Raw genomic sequence first — 13,230 nt, forward strand, 5'->3', positions numbered from 1 at the left:
TTGAAATGAAAGTCTGTTTGCTGGGTTTTGGTAAAAATTCTTCCTTCGCATTTGTCATGAAGCAGAATGGACATGAGTTCTGACATGAGTCTGGATATCGCTAAGAGGTACAGGATGTACTATGAGACACTCCTGACCCAGTTTTATACAGACGACTAAAGAAACAGGTCAAGTCTGCGTCCCAGTATTCACCAGTATGAGTTGATGATTTTGCAGAAGGCCAACTCGCAGCACATCTTCAGGTTGCTCTGGTGTTCGGGCAGGTCACCTGACGAACACTTGGACGGATCCACCTCACAGTTCTCGTCTGACTCGTACAGAGCCTTGATGAACTCACCTGAAGAAAACAAACAGAGGAACTTGTGAGAAATGAAGGGACATCTGTAGATCCTTTCCCCCCAAAAAGACAACTGTGTGAGTGCTTTGTTTGTTTGTGATTTGAAAAGGGGTGCAAAGTGCTGAGCTGAGCGAGGACGAATATGATGCCAAAGCTACAGGGAACAGAGTTTGATATTGTCTTTTATCATCCTTGAGTTTTACCTGTGACAACAAACACAAAGACTGACAGACCTATAAGGTTCTTGAAAGCCAAAGAAGGCCAAACTCACAAAAATAGTGGAAAAAATAAATATGTCCTTCTTGTTTCCTTTGTTCAGACAGAAGACACAACATTACTGCTAAGATCTCATTGAGTCAACAGCCTGTAAAAGCAGCCCACGGCTGTCCTTGTGTTGTCCCAAACAATTTCCACAGTTTAGCCGGATGCTAACCAACAAAACCAAAACAAGCACGCATTATTTACCAGCCCTGAATATTTCTCTGAAACAATCTTATGAGAAACATACAAGGAAATGGACAGTGTCTCCAGCTGCAAGGCCAGAAAGAGAGAGACACACACACACACACACACACACACACACACACACACAGAACGACATAAACACACACGTGGGCATTAATATTTGCAGCATACAGAGAAAGATGTGACGAGTGCCAGGAAGGATGTGTGCTGTTTGTAGATTAAACTGCCACTGTGTACATTTCTGAATCAGGGACGGAGAAACGCACACGGTGCATACAGAGTGCTTATTGTCAGGACTGCAGGCGGACAAACACACCTGAGCTAACCTTGGACTCACACTGCAGATGTGGGAGTAGGGGGGGGTCAAACAATCACATCATAATAATAATCTACAAAGCTGATCCTGTAAGTAGTTTTGAATTCCAACAACGGTCGTCAAAGTGAGACAGAAACACATTTCCTGTCACAGTCTGATTTGCGTCGTCCACGGCGAGCCTCTGAAACTAAAAAATTGAGATGATGGAGGAATCGCTTCACTTGTCCCCGCTGTCAGAATGATGTCTTGGGAGGAGATGACTAATGCGTTTAATCTCTGATGCCACTGGTCTTTTGTTAAATTGTACTGTAGCCATTACATTTAATTCACTGATGCTGCAGTCAACATTTGCCATTTATGAAGAAGTTTAGAGGTGATTTTGTGGACAAGGACAAGGTGAGCAGAATGATTGGATACAAGCAGAAAAAAGACTGAGGCTCTACATGCGGCAGAAGAAATGGACAAAACAGATAAAAACAGAAAAATGAAAAGAAGACCTTCAAGCAGCTATTTCAGCCCTTTCTCAGATAAGCAGCAGTAAATTACAGCCGCTGCCTCCGCTCCACTTACCGAGGGCGTCCTGCAGGTACTTCTGTCCCACCAGTTTGAGGTATTCCTCTATGGCCTTTGTCGCTAGCGTGTTCTCTCTGAAGATGAGGTGCTCGTTCTCCCCGCAGCGATCCACCTCGGACATCATCAAGTCTGTGAGGAAGTCCTGCAGAAATACAAAATGAAACAAGACGAGGGCAGGGTTAAAAACTGTGAGTCATACAATCCTGTTTGGTTACCCAGGAATAAGTTAATAAAGCTGTTTCCATCGACAGTGAAGGCTGCTTTTTAAACTTAGAATAAGGGAATATCAAAGTAACCTTATATGAGCCCTTTGATTTAACTTGCCAATTATTAGTCAGTCTGTAACCACTATCAACTTGCCTGAGCCTGATCCAAAGAACGCACATATCAGCTGACAAAAACATACAAGAGATTCTTACAAATAACATATGATGAACACAAGTCAATACAAGCCAAACACAAACAAAACACTGACTCTCAAGTACACAGTTGGTTATTTACACATCCAGCAGGTACGGAGCGACATTATCATTCATTTGGAGTCACTTTTCTGGCCACCTGATGAGTGTAAATCCAATATCCTCTCCTTCTAGCTCCGCTTTGCTCTCCACAAAATCCTGAAGGAAATAACTGAATATCTAAATTATCCACCACGTTCACCAGCTAGTTGCAAATTTAGTCTGCCTGCCATTTGGTACTGGGCACGTTGTGTACACTTGGCTTTTTGAGCTTTTTTTTGCTGAAAATGACGCTGATGAGAGCAATTAGAGAGTAAAGCTGTTAATAAAAACCAAAACAATCAGCTGAGAGACACTAAACCTCGGGACAATTTCCAGCCAGAGTTTAGCAACAAAAACTGATACTTTTGACAAGAAGTCGGGACATCTCCGGCCGTGTTTGTGGTGAGGAGGCATTTTAAGCCACAGCATGGTCTTTTCCTAAACCTAAGCAGACCATAAGAAAAGCATTGGCAGAAAACCACATAGAAAATTGAACCTAAGGCAAAGAAGAGCCGCAACATAAAGAAATGTGAACTTTCAACATATCCGTTGTCAACATCTACCACACGTCGATTGGATTCAATATGGACATTTTCGTAAATAGCGCCCGAACCTATCGCTGAATATGAACAAAGCATAATGCTTCACAATAACAATAAATGGAGGGGGAAACAAAATAGCTATACTCATATCATCCCTTTGAATCTGACAGATCCCAGAACTGAAACTCAGCATGCGGAGAAAAACAGCATGTTTACCACCGAGCAGACAAAAAAACAGTGACAGGAATCATTTCTTCATATAATGGCAGCAAACATTTTCTTCACTCTCATTCAAATGCTGGAGAGAAAGATTGTCGACGCCCGCTTTGCTGCACAATGACAGAATGAAAACAAGAAAAATGCTCGTCTCAGTTTCCGTCTCACAACAACTGAAGAGCGGCAGACGAATGTGGATGTACTTTTTAGCAAGTTTCTACCAAGTTAGGATCACTTTTAAACAACAGGCCAACTCGTGCCAAATCTAAAATGTGTTTTGATCTTTCTATTTAATTGGCAGTGCGAATTATTTGGATTGAACGCTCCTGTTTAAAATTGATTTCCATAAGGACTATATAGTATTCATCAGGTGTAGAAAAATAACAGTTGGAGACATGCATTAAAGCGCCCGAAATTCAAAAAGTCTGAAAGGGGAGAGATGGAAATGGAGCCATCTGGGGATGAATCATCCCTTGTTTAGATCCCTTCAACAAATTTCTGGGTGTACTCTCATGTAAGTCCCCTGGCAGCTTGTTAAACTAGGGGAACCAGCGTAGCAGCGAGGGAGAAGAGAGCCGAGTGACAGATGTACAGAGAGAAAATGGAGAAGGAGAGGAAGAAGAGACAGAGCGGTGGGTCTTTAAAGAACAGAGGGGGAGGCGGAAAGAAAGCGACGGAGCCTCGCGCGTGGTTTCTATAGCTGCCGCACAAGCCTCTTATCCGGCTAATCAAAGATACACCACAGGGAGCCAATCACCCAGTGATGCGCAGCGCAAGGAGCCTTTTTGCTTAACGCACTCGCACATTTCACATATTCACCAGCCCCATACGCACATACACACAGCTACACAGGAGAAAATCTAAACTTAAGTTTAACTAATGCGCAAATCAAACATTGAGGTGTGTACGTCTAGTTTTGTGTGAGTCTGTTTTAGGTTATATAACACAGCACTTATGAAAAGTTGAGAATCAAAAAGATTTAAAGCGACACTGATCAACAGGAAAATACCCCTTTAATGTCAATAAAGTGAGCCCTTGAGCAGAGAGAGGTTACAGCAACAGAAGACGAAATTCATCATGTGATTCACAGAGACTTCAGATTGTTCCAAGTGGGCACACCTGAAGTATGATGTCTGTAGTTAATACATGATTTATTGATTGATTGATTTACAGTACTGGGCTGCTAGTATTTGCAGCCAACTTCTGGGAACCACTGGAGTGAACAGAGATGGCGTGACTCTCTCTACTCAAGGGCTCTGGTATTCACTGGGGGCACACCTAAATCCTCATCGGTGCAGCCAAGTCGGAGTTCACCTGTGTGTAATTGAGGAGTTTCAACCGTTCAAACGCTCCAAGTTAACTCAGGACGAAAAAGCATAGTCAAGTCTGTTGCCTCAAAGGGCTGCACATGTAATAAATAAGTCAGGGGATGGATACAAAGAATATTTCCAAGTCACGAAACATGGAATAAGTATCTAAAACTGAGCCACTGTGCAAGAGGGAGACTTGTAAGCGAGGGCCATAAGAGACCTATGACAACCCTGAACGACTTCCAAGCTTCAGAGGCTCAGAGATTCGGAGAGATCGTGCGTGCAACAACACGAGTGCTTCACCAGTCACAGCTTTATGGTGGATCGGCGAAAAATGAAAGCCCCCCTCACATGACGGCTCCTGTTTGCCAGAAGCCACGTGGGGAGGCTTCTGAAGTCAGCTGGAAGAAATTTCCACGGTCTGATGAGACCAAAATTGCATTCCCCCACCGTGAAGCATGGTGGTAGCAGCATCACGACGCCTCAGAACACTTCTAAGGGTGGAGGGTGAAATGAATTCAGAAATATACAAGGGGGATCCTGAGAGAAACCTGATGAAGTGTGCAAGAAACGTGTGACTTCCAGAAAGACAATGACCCCAAAGCATAGTTTTATAAAACAGTGGCTGTAACTGCTGCCAATGGTGCCTCTTTTGAAGCAGGCGGGCACTAATCCAGACAAGTATTTTGTATTTTATACTTTTTGATTCATTTAGATCTCTATTTAGAGATTTTACTTACTTACATTTAAAAGGCACAGTATGTATTTTCTGCCTCTAAATGTTTATTCGAACAAAACAATAAGAAAAGATGTAGTTTGGGGACATTGTGAAGCAGCGTGGGATCATGGGACTTGTCGTGGTCATTGTTAAACAACCACCATTGCCGATCCATCCGATGTGGCTCGGGCAGAAATGCTCACGGACGAGGTGATGTATTCAAGTTTTATTCACATTTGCTTACTTCCTCCTTCAGTGTTTGATGCATCATCTGGTGTTTCCCCAGAAGTTATAGCGACAATGATAAAAATGAAAAGAGCCGTTGACTTAAATACAATTCTGTGTTCTCTGGGTTTGAATGTTGTTGGAGACATTTGAGATAATTTAAGTACACAACTAACATAATCCAGTATATAACGCAGTTCTGGTCGTTTTAAGGCAATCTGATGAGGAAATGTTGCATATTTAGTCTTTAAATGTACTTAAATTCAGCTTTCCATGACAAATAATGAACCTTAAAGTGCTGAAAATCATCCTTGTACACTGTTTTTGATTATATCTTTTAGACCAGGAATTGAATTCATAATTTATTAATGATACAAAGCTATTTAAATGTATTTTTCATTTCCAAGTCAAGAGCTCACTGGTCATCGGGGAGTTCATGGTTATTATAAATAAGGCATGCAGCAGAGAACAGCACACTCAACACATAGATGCCCGAGGAAACCTGACCTTTTGTGGTGTATGGACACCCATCCCATCATTAGACCAGGGCCATTACTTTATTTATTTTCTTGTTTTTTTTCATTTGAAGAAAATGTCATCCCAATTATGATCTTTCCTCTAACCTCTACCCCTCTGTGTCTCTTCTACCTCCATCCTTCTCCTCTGCTCTACCCTCCTTATGTGACCAGGGAGGCGAAGCAAGTCCCGGCCTGATTAGAGAGGACGGTCAGAAGAAACGGAGGAGGAGAGCGACAGAGAGGGGGAAGGAAACTGAGAGAGACATCAAAAGAGAGTCAGAAAAATACCAGAATAATCTCTGCTGGTGGCCTAAAAAGTTGAGGCCAACCAACTCTGACAATCTCTCACATTCAGGGAACCAAGTAGCAACTGGTTGGACATTTGGTTACCATTTAATTTGTTTGTTTCAAGTTGTGTTAGTGCAGCATGCTAATGCAGCTTCAGTTGGGACCAACACGGTTCAAAGACACGTCAGTCAAACCAGGAAGATATGAATTTGTTTCTCATGTTAACAAGTATAAAAGCGCAAACACGGGGTGTTGTAACAATCGGAAAAATGAGTTTCAGACCGGGAAAATTTAAGTGGACGCTGCCTCAAGTCGGAACCACGATGTTGGGGGGCGAAAGTAAATGTTTAGTTGATCGAGCTTTATATTAATTCACACATTGCAGATACATTTTTTGCTCACGACTGAACGACTCGGGAAATGGGACCTTGAGGAATGCAGGGTGAAAGTCTCCTCTGTGAGGCTGGTCTTTGGCTGTAGTGTTGCTTAGAGTTAAATGCAAATGTCAGTATGCTAACTAATCACCATGACAGTGCTAGTATGTGTTGCTATCTCTAATAATTCTGATATGTTGTATTTAAAAAATATATATATATTAGTATGCTGGTGGTGGTAGGGTAGAGACGGAGGAAAAAACACCGAATTCATTGTGATTCATCCTCTGGGGATCATGAATGCCTAAAAAAGTTCACGTTAATTCATCAGCCTAGTTAGTGAGATCATTCAGTGTAGATCCAAGTGGTGGACTGACTGAGGGACTGACTGAGGGACTGACTGAGGGACTGACTGAGGGACTGACTGAGGGACTGACTGAGGGACCGACGGTGGCTGGCTGACTGCCTCTTCACGCTACAACTGTCACAGCTAAAGCCAAAACTTAACTGTAATGGATTACGTCTTTCGAATAACTTTTTCTTTCAAGTCTCGCCAGGTGGTATTAATACCGTGGTGGCCGAGACGACAGACGGCATGCTGGGAGCTCTTTACTTTTAGCTTTGATAGGTGAGTTTTATTTTTCAGTTATTAAATTAGTTACAGTATGATCGGTAGTTTATAGTTTAGGTAAAGTAGTTTGAACTTTTCCAGTTCTTCTTTTGCAGAGTTTGTGTAACTAAAGATCTCACCTTGATAAACAACAGGTGACGGCAGCGGCAGCATCAACAACACCATCACTGCTATTATACTCTGTTAACGCTCCTATACTCTGTTTTTATCTGTTTATTTCTGCATCACTTCTTTTCTTTCTTCTGTAGTCGAGCCTCTCAGCCAAAGAAATTCGAGTACCAGAGTCCTCAATCTTGAAGTCTTTGCATACCAATGACTGAGTGTAGGTTAGGAAATCAGTTTAAGAAGCTTTAGACAAAAGGTCGACAGTAACGCCCACTATATATGCGATTTGTTGCAAAGTGTCCTAAAAAGAGACCGGAGCTTTCCCCCCTCTCGTCGTCCTCTCAGCCTTTTTCTCTGACGCCCTAAATCCTGCAGCCTGCCCCCCCCCCCTCGCTTCAGTGCTAATAAGGAGAAGTAGAGCGCTCTCTGTATCGCTGCCACATCTCATCAGCCGAACCATGCCTCAAAAAAAAAACTCAACTCACAGAGCACAGAGGAAGGAGGGTGATATGAAGATAGGGTCTGAGTGGAGGGGAGATGGTGCGGCACGGCTGATCAGATCTAATAAATAGTCGGGAACACAGTCCTGCTAAAAAAGATGAGAAGCTCCCTCTAGATGGGGTGACTTGCCAGTAAAACTCATAAAGTCCTGTCCATTGCGCCGCTATATACACACACACATAACAATCTAATCTCCGCAGCCCCATGTGTGTGTGTGTGCGCACGGCGCTTACATCTCTATTCGGCAATATTCCACCTCGCAGTGTGCAGCCTCAAGTTTTGAAGCTGATAATATAAATACACAGGCTCCTACTGAAGGGACGACATAATCAAGATCAAGATCCTGATCAGGACTCTCACTGTCACAGACAGAAAAAAACAGGAGAGTGATGTTTTTAAATTACACCCCTTCCGATTGTCGTGCAAAGCAACAGATCTGAGTCTGGGAAAGAAGAGAAAAGAAAAGTAAATGAAAAAAGGGGTCACGTTATGCTTTGCAACCACCTCAGATGGTGTTTTGTGTTTCTATGGCGATATAAAGCAGGAAAACATAAGCACGAGTGCGATAAAATGCCTTAAAAGGGCAACACTGGAGAACAGGAGAAGCAAAGAGGTGAAGTTACAGAACATTTTCCTCTAAATTCAGCCTCTTTAAATCTGTCTGTGCACTGGAGAATTTGTGGATGACTCAAGTGGGTTCAAATATCACCGGTATATCACTTTACCCAGCTCCCCGTTCTGCGTGATGTGAATGGGAGTCAACGCACTTAATGTGAAGGTAAATGTCAAAAAAGCCGGCAGAATGGCTAAACGATGACGATCTCGTGCGATGTAAAGCTTAAAATATATAGAAATATATTCATACCCGCGCTTTGTTTCCTTTCGGGGTGTGTATTATATTCCAACAGCATCCAACAAAGCATGAATAAAGATTTTCATTTTTGGATGAATGCTTATTCGTTGTTTGTCGATTGTTTTTTTTATCTGGTGAATAGCTATAGCACACCATTATTGGAGGAGTCATGGACTGTGGAACTAATGGGATTCATTAGAAAACAAAAATGGAAATTACCTGTTGATGCTTCAAGTGTTGATATTCAGGTGAGTGTGTGTGTGTATAAAACAATGCAGCAAATACACGACTTTTAAAATGACACATTTGGGCTGGGTAATTGGGAGTATTGTCAGAGGGTGGAAAGAAAAAGAATCGCTGAATGTGAGGGGAATATAGAAACCCTATAACGTTAACAATTTGACTGATCGATGAGCCTGGTTTTCCAGCCTGGGGCAAGGGCTGAGGAAAGACTCAAGGGGGTAGAAAACAGGAACCGCTCCCGCCACTCCATCCTTCGCTCTCCTCGTCTTTCCATCTCTTTCTGCCTCCCCCCCCCTCGATCTCCCTCCCATGAGACTGGTGGCTAGTATTACAGCGCTGTAGCCCGCAGCTCTTCCTGTGAGGGTCACATTGAGGTTGACGGAGAGGACCGGAGGGCCGAATGCAAATGGAAGTGGTTCCTCCCCGTAGGCACAGAGGCTTATCATTCAACGCGACAACAGGAAGGGCTGCAGCCCTCCTGATTTAGCTGCTAGTGCACATGATCATTACGAGGATAGGTTTGACTGGAGGGGGTCTTACAGCAAGTGTCATCAGCATCCAAACATCATGTTTTCTGACTTTATATTCCCCGAGCGTGCGTGTGTGTGTGTGTGTGTTCAAGTCCCTCATGTATTTTCTATTAAGTTAAGTGTTAAGTGCAGTCCACAGAGCCCTCTTGTGCATATTTGATTATTAAATTTCGCCAACTTTAATATGACATTTAGTCTCATATTAGGCCATAAAATCGTATTTTAAAAAACCCCTCGCAGTGGGGCTGACATATTTCATCTCTTTTCTTCTCCAGTTTTGCTTCCAGGGTTTTTTTTTTTTAGACAAATGTGAAATAGAATAAGGTGAGAAAAAAAGTGACATTATCTCGCCTTAAACTTATAATTATGTTTCATAGACCTCCGAGAGGCTGCACAGGCACAGCGGCACTCAGATAAATGTCAATGACAGTCCTTAAATGATGATGTTTACCATGTGCAGCAGCATCTAGGTGTAGCATGTTAGCATACTCGTTCCTTTTTTTTGTTTTTTTGCATGTATTTTTAACTAATGCTGGTTCTTAAATGAAGTTAAAGGTCTATTGTGTAGGATTTAGGAGGATCTATTGGCAGAAATGGAATTTAATATTCATAGTTATGTTTTCATCACATTTATTTCATCATCTGAAACTAAGATTAATTACATTTTTGTTGCCGTAGATTAAACTCCTTAAATTGAGAATATATGGGTCCTCTTCCACTGAGAACGCCATTTTCCACAGTCATGTTTCTACAGTAGACTCAATGATTGATGCCACTACATCCTACATACTGGACTTTTAAGTCATTAAAAATATTAATAAAATTCATATGAAGCAGATATGAATGCCTGGAGTTGTGGAGACATTTTACTAAAAAACAAATATGTCGTCCTCGAGGAGGTTCCCTAGAGGAAAAAGTCTGGTGATAAGTGATAGTAAGTAGGATTCATCATCTTGGGAACAGGAACAGCGGTACAATGACAATGACAACGGTGGACCAACAATGCCATCTACAGAGCCATGCAACTGGTGTGGTCAGAGTGGTGGATTTTGCATGAAGAGACACAAAAGAACTGTGTAACTGTCAAGTTATCCAAACTTATATAACCATAATCTCTTGGTGACAGCAGGTGCTGCACATGGCATGAGTCACGAATGGAGGCAGATGTTTTGCTGATATCGTCTCCTCCAGGCAACAGGAAGCACGGACAATCAAAAGTCACCGGGCACAAAGCTGTGATGGGAAAGCTCGCCAAGGCTCAGCATGTTGCCAAGGATATGGAACAATAAAGGGAACCGGCTCTTCTTCACAAATGCCGTTTTACTCAGGTGAACAGCGTATTGATTTATTATTCTATGTACTTCAATTTGTTGTTTTCCCTACTGTTTCACCACTTTATTTGCGTGCCTTGCTGTGCACATGAACTTTAGGCATATAAAGCTAAAGACATGTTAATCAGGTGCATATAAATGAAGCGACAGAATAGACTGACAGTGAGAGGAGAGGCGGGGAGGGAGAGAGACAGAGTCTGTGTAATCTGAGAGCCAACAGAGACGTCAGGAGGCTTCCAGATCGATGTGTTGAGCATCACTGATGTTTCTCTGCTGCTGTTTGGCTCCACAGTCAGCTACCGTGTTGCTGCAAGCTGAAAACTACATCTCTCTAAACGCTCTTGCTCTTTCCCTTCTTTTTCTCTTCTCCATCGTCGGTGCTTTCATCTTTCTCTTTGCCACTCTGTTTGGATCTTTTCAACTCTTCTCCATCACTGCCAGGATACAGTCAATAAAAGAATGATGCTGGAATTATTAAACAGTCGGAGGATACGATGCGCTGCCTTTGTAGTGCAAATGTTACAGGAGAGACTATGAGGAGAGGAAGTGTATTGATGTGCTTGCTGTTTATTTCCTGTTCTGGCTGGAACCTTATCGTACTGTAGATCTATGACTTCATGATTAGCTAACATCTACTGTTCTCAATGCGGCCCTTTTTCTTCTCCTACAGTTCGCCTGTCTCCTCCGACACCCATCTTTAGTTCATCGTAAGAGAATTCACCTCGTATACTGTAAAAAGATAAGATTAAAGCTATTAAAGAGTCCCCAGACATGGCGGCGGTACATCTGGAAGCAAAGATTAGAGAAGCAGCTTTAATAAATAATCACACAGTTATTGTCAAAATCAAAAGCAATACCCACAACTTCACCGTTAACGGGGAGGCTATTGACAAGCGGCTAGCACGCTATGATCACTCACTGGCCTTCTCGGGGGAAAACTTATGAATTCAAAGCCCAGAGGAATAGAGAACAACCAGAGCCCTTCATGTCACGTTAGTAAATCATTTGTCACACCATATTATGTACGAACGGCAAACTGTGCCTGTGTAACGCAGCTGTGGCGATGAGCATCACTGCCCACTGATGACAGCGCTGAATGCATTAATAAGATGCTGGTGCTTGACATCACCGGAGCCGTGCTACGACAGTTCACCACGGACGATGCAGAGGGGGGAGAGACTCACATATTTCGCCCTCTTAAGCAGGGCTGTTAGTTTACCTCGAGGAGCATTTACATAAAAACGTAATGGCATAATAACCAGAGCACCACCCCTCCTCCGGCCAGTTATCACAAGGATAAATCCTCCTTATCGTCACTTCCAACAGTCGGGCGCGGCTGAGCGGAGCGGCAGCAAAATTAGAACATCATCTTCCCGAGGGCCGAGGCGTCGACAAGACAAGATCAATAACGCAGAGGATTCATGCCAGGAGTGGATATTTTCAGATGAGAGGAAGCTCAACTTCTCCAGGCAACACAGAGGAGGGATTGTTATTTTTGCTGTGTAGCTTCCAGTGGTGCTGTTTGGGTGTGTGGATGTAACGGTGAAACCCACAGGGGAGGATTCGGACTGCTGTCGTGACCTTACAGCATGAGAAACTCGGCAGCAATGTTTCCAGTGGAATTCTTCAAAATCAGACTTGCATGCTTTGAAATCTCGTCATCTACTGTTATGCACAAAGCACAAAATGAATTATTCTCAACTGTATTCAGAGGTTGTTTGAAATAAGAGAGAGCCAGTATGAATTTAAATAGGCGTGTTTAAAGAAACAAAAGTTAGGACATGTACAGGGCTCCAGGCTGACTCTTTCCAAAAGAAGTGGAAATTTTAGGAGCACCAGCACAACATTTAGGAGCACATTCATATTTTACTGTATTACTGATAAATGTTTTGGTGATTAATACTTGACAGAAATAACAGAAAGTCATGTTCCATGTTTAGCACCTGCTAAAACCAGATTTTTATTAAAAAAAACATCAATTGATGACAAAAGTTTAAATCTTGTTGAAACTGTAGTGTTTTCCTCTCGTTTGCTGGGATCACAGCTCAGGAGTGGATTTACTTTGTTTTTTATTATAAGTATCAGTTTATTATTAGATTCCTTGTAATGCAGACTATAAAATAGACGGCTGACTGACATGAACAGGCTTAAAGCGGCAGTACATCCACCATATATAGTCTCATGTATGAAATGGCTGTATCTGTGCTAGGAAGCACTTTTTGGAAACTATGATAATCCTGTCATGGGTCACCTGTCGCACCGCCTCACTCCCTAACAAACAACAATAACCGTGTACGTCAGGAGGAAGTGGATCAGATGATCGATTGTGTAAAATGTTTTCTTTTGTGATTATTTTTTTTAATCCCTGTGGTTGCCCAAGTGGAAACGCTGCTCCAGGTGTTTAACATGATACATAATTGTGATGATTTTTAAAGAAGTCACACGAGGCTCCTAATAATAACATTAAGTCGCACCAAAAAGGGTCGCAAAATCTGAAGTGTTTCTGTCAAAGGCATAAAATTAAGGATGGCTGTGACAAGCAATTAAGAATGTGTAGTTTACTTTGCAAATATAAAAAAAAAATGTAAAAACAAGGTGATAATCAACTGTAAGATTGAGGTACGATCATGACTGTGTCTGAAACGTTTGGAAAC

The 13,230-nt window shown here is 42.3% G+C and overlaps 1 protein-coding gene across 4 annotated transcripts in view; it reads right to left on the minus strand.

The window, feature by feature from the left end:
* The window catches only part of dab2ipb (DAB2 interacting protein b), a 154,076-nt gene that overhangs the window by 18,235 nt on the left and 122,611 nt on the right, over window positions 1–13,230 (minus strand). For all 4 annotated transcript variants that reach the window (XM_073477930.1, XM_073477929.1, XM_073477927.1 and 1 more), the window contains 2 exons: window positions 1,689–1,833; window positions 193–337 (listed from right to left, as the gene is read on the minus strand). In XM_073477930.1, the coding sequence (XP_073334031.1) occupies window positions 193–337; window positions 1,689–1,833 (290 nt within the window). The remainder of the gene's footprint in view (window positions 1–192; window positions 338–1,688; window positions 1,834–13,230) is intronic.

The sequence above is a fragment of the Pagrus major genome, chromosome 12, assembly GCF_040436345.1.
Source record: "Pagrus major chromosome 12, Pma_NU_1.0".
NCBI lineage: Eukaryota > Metazoa > Chordata > Actinopteri > Spariformes > Sparidae > Pagrus > Pagrus major.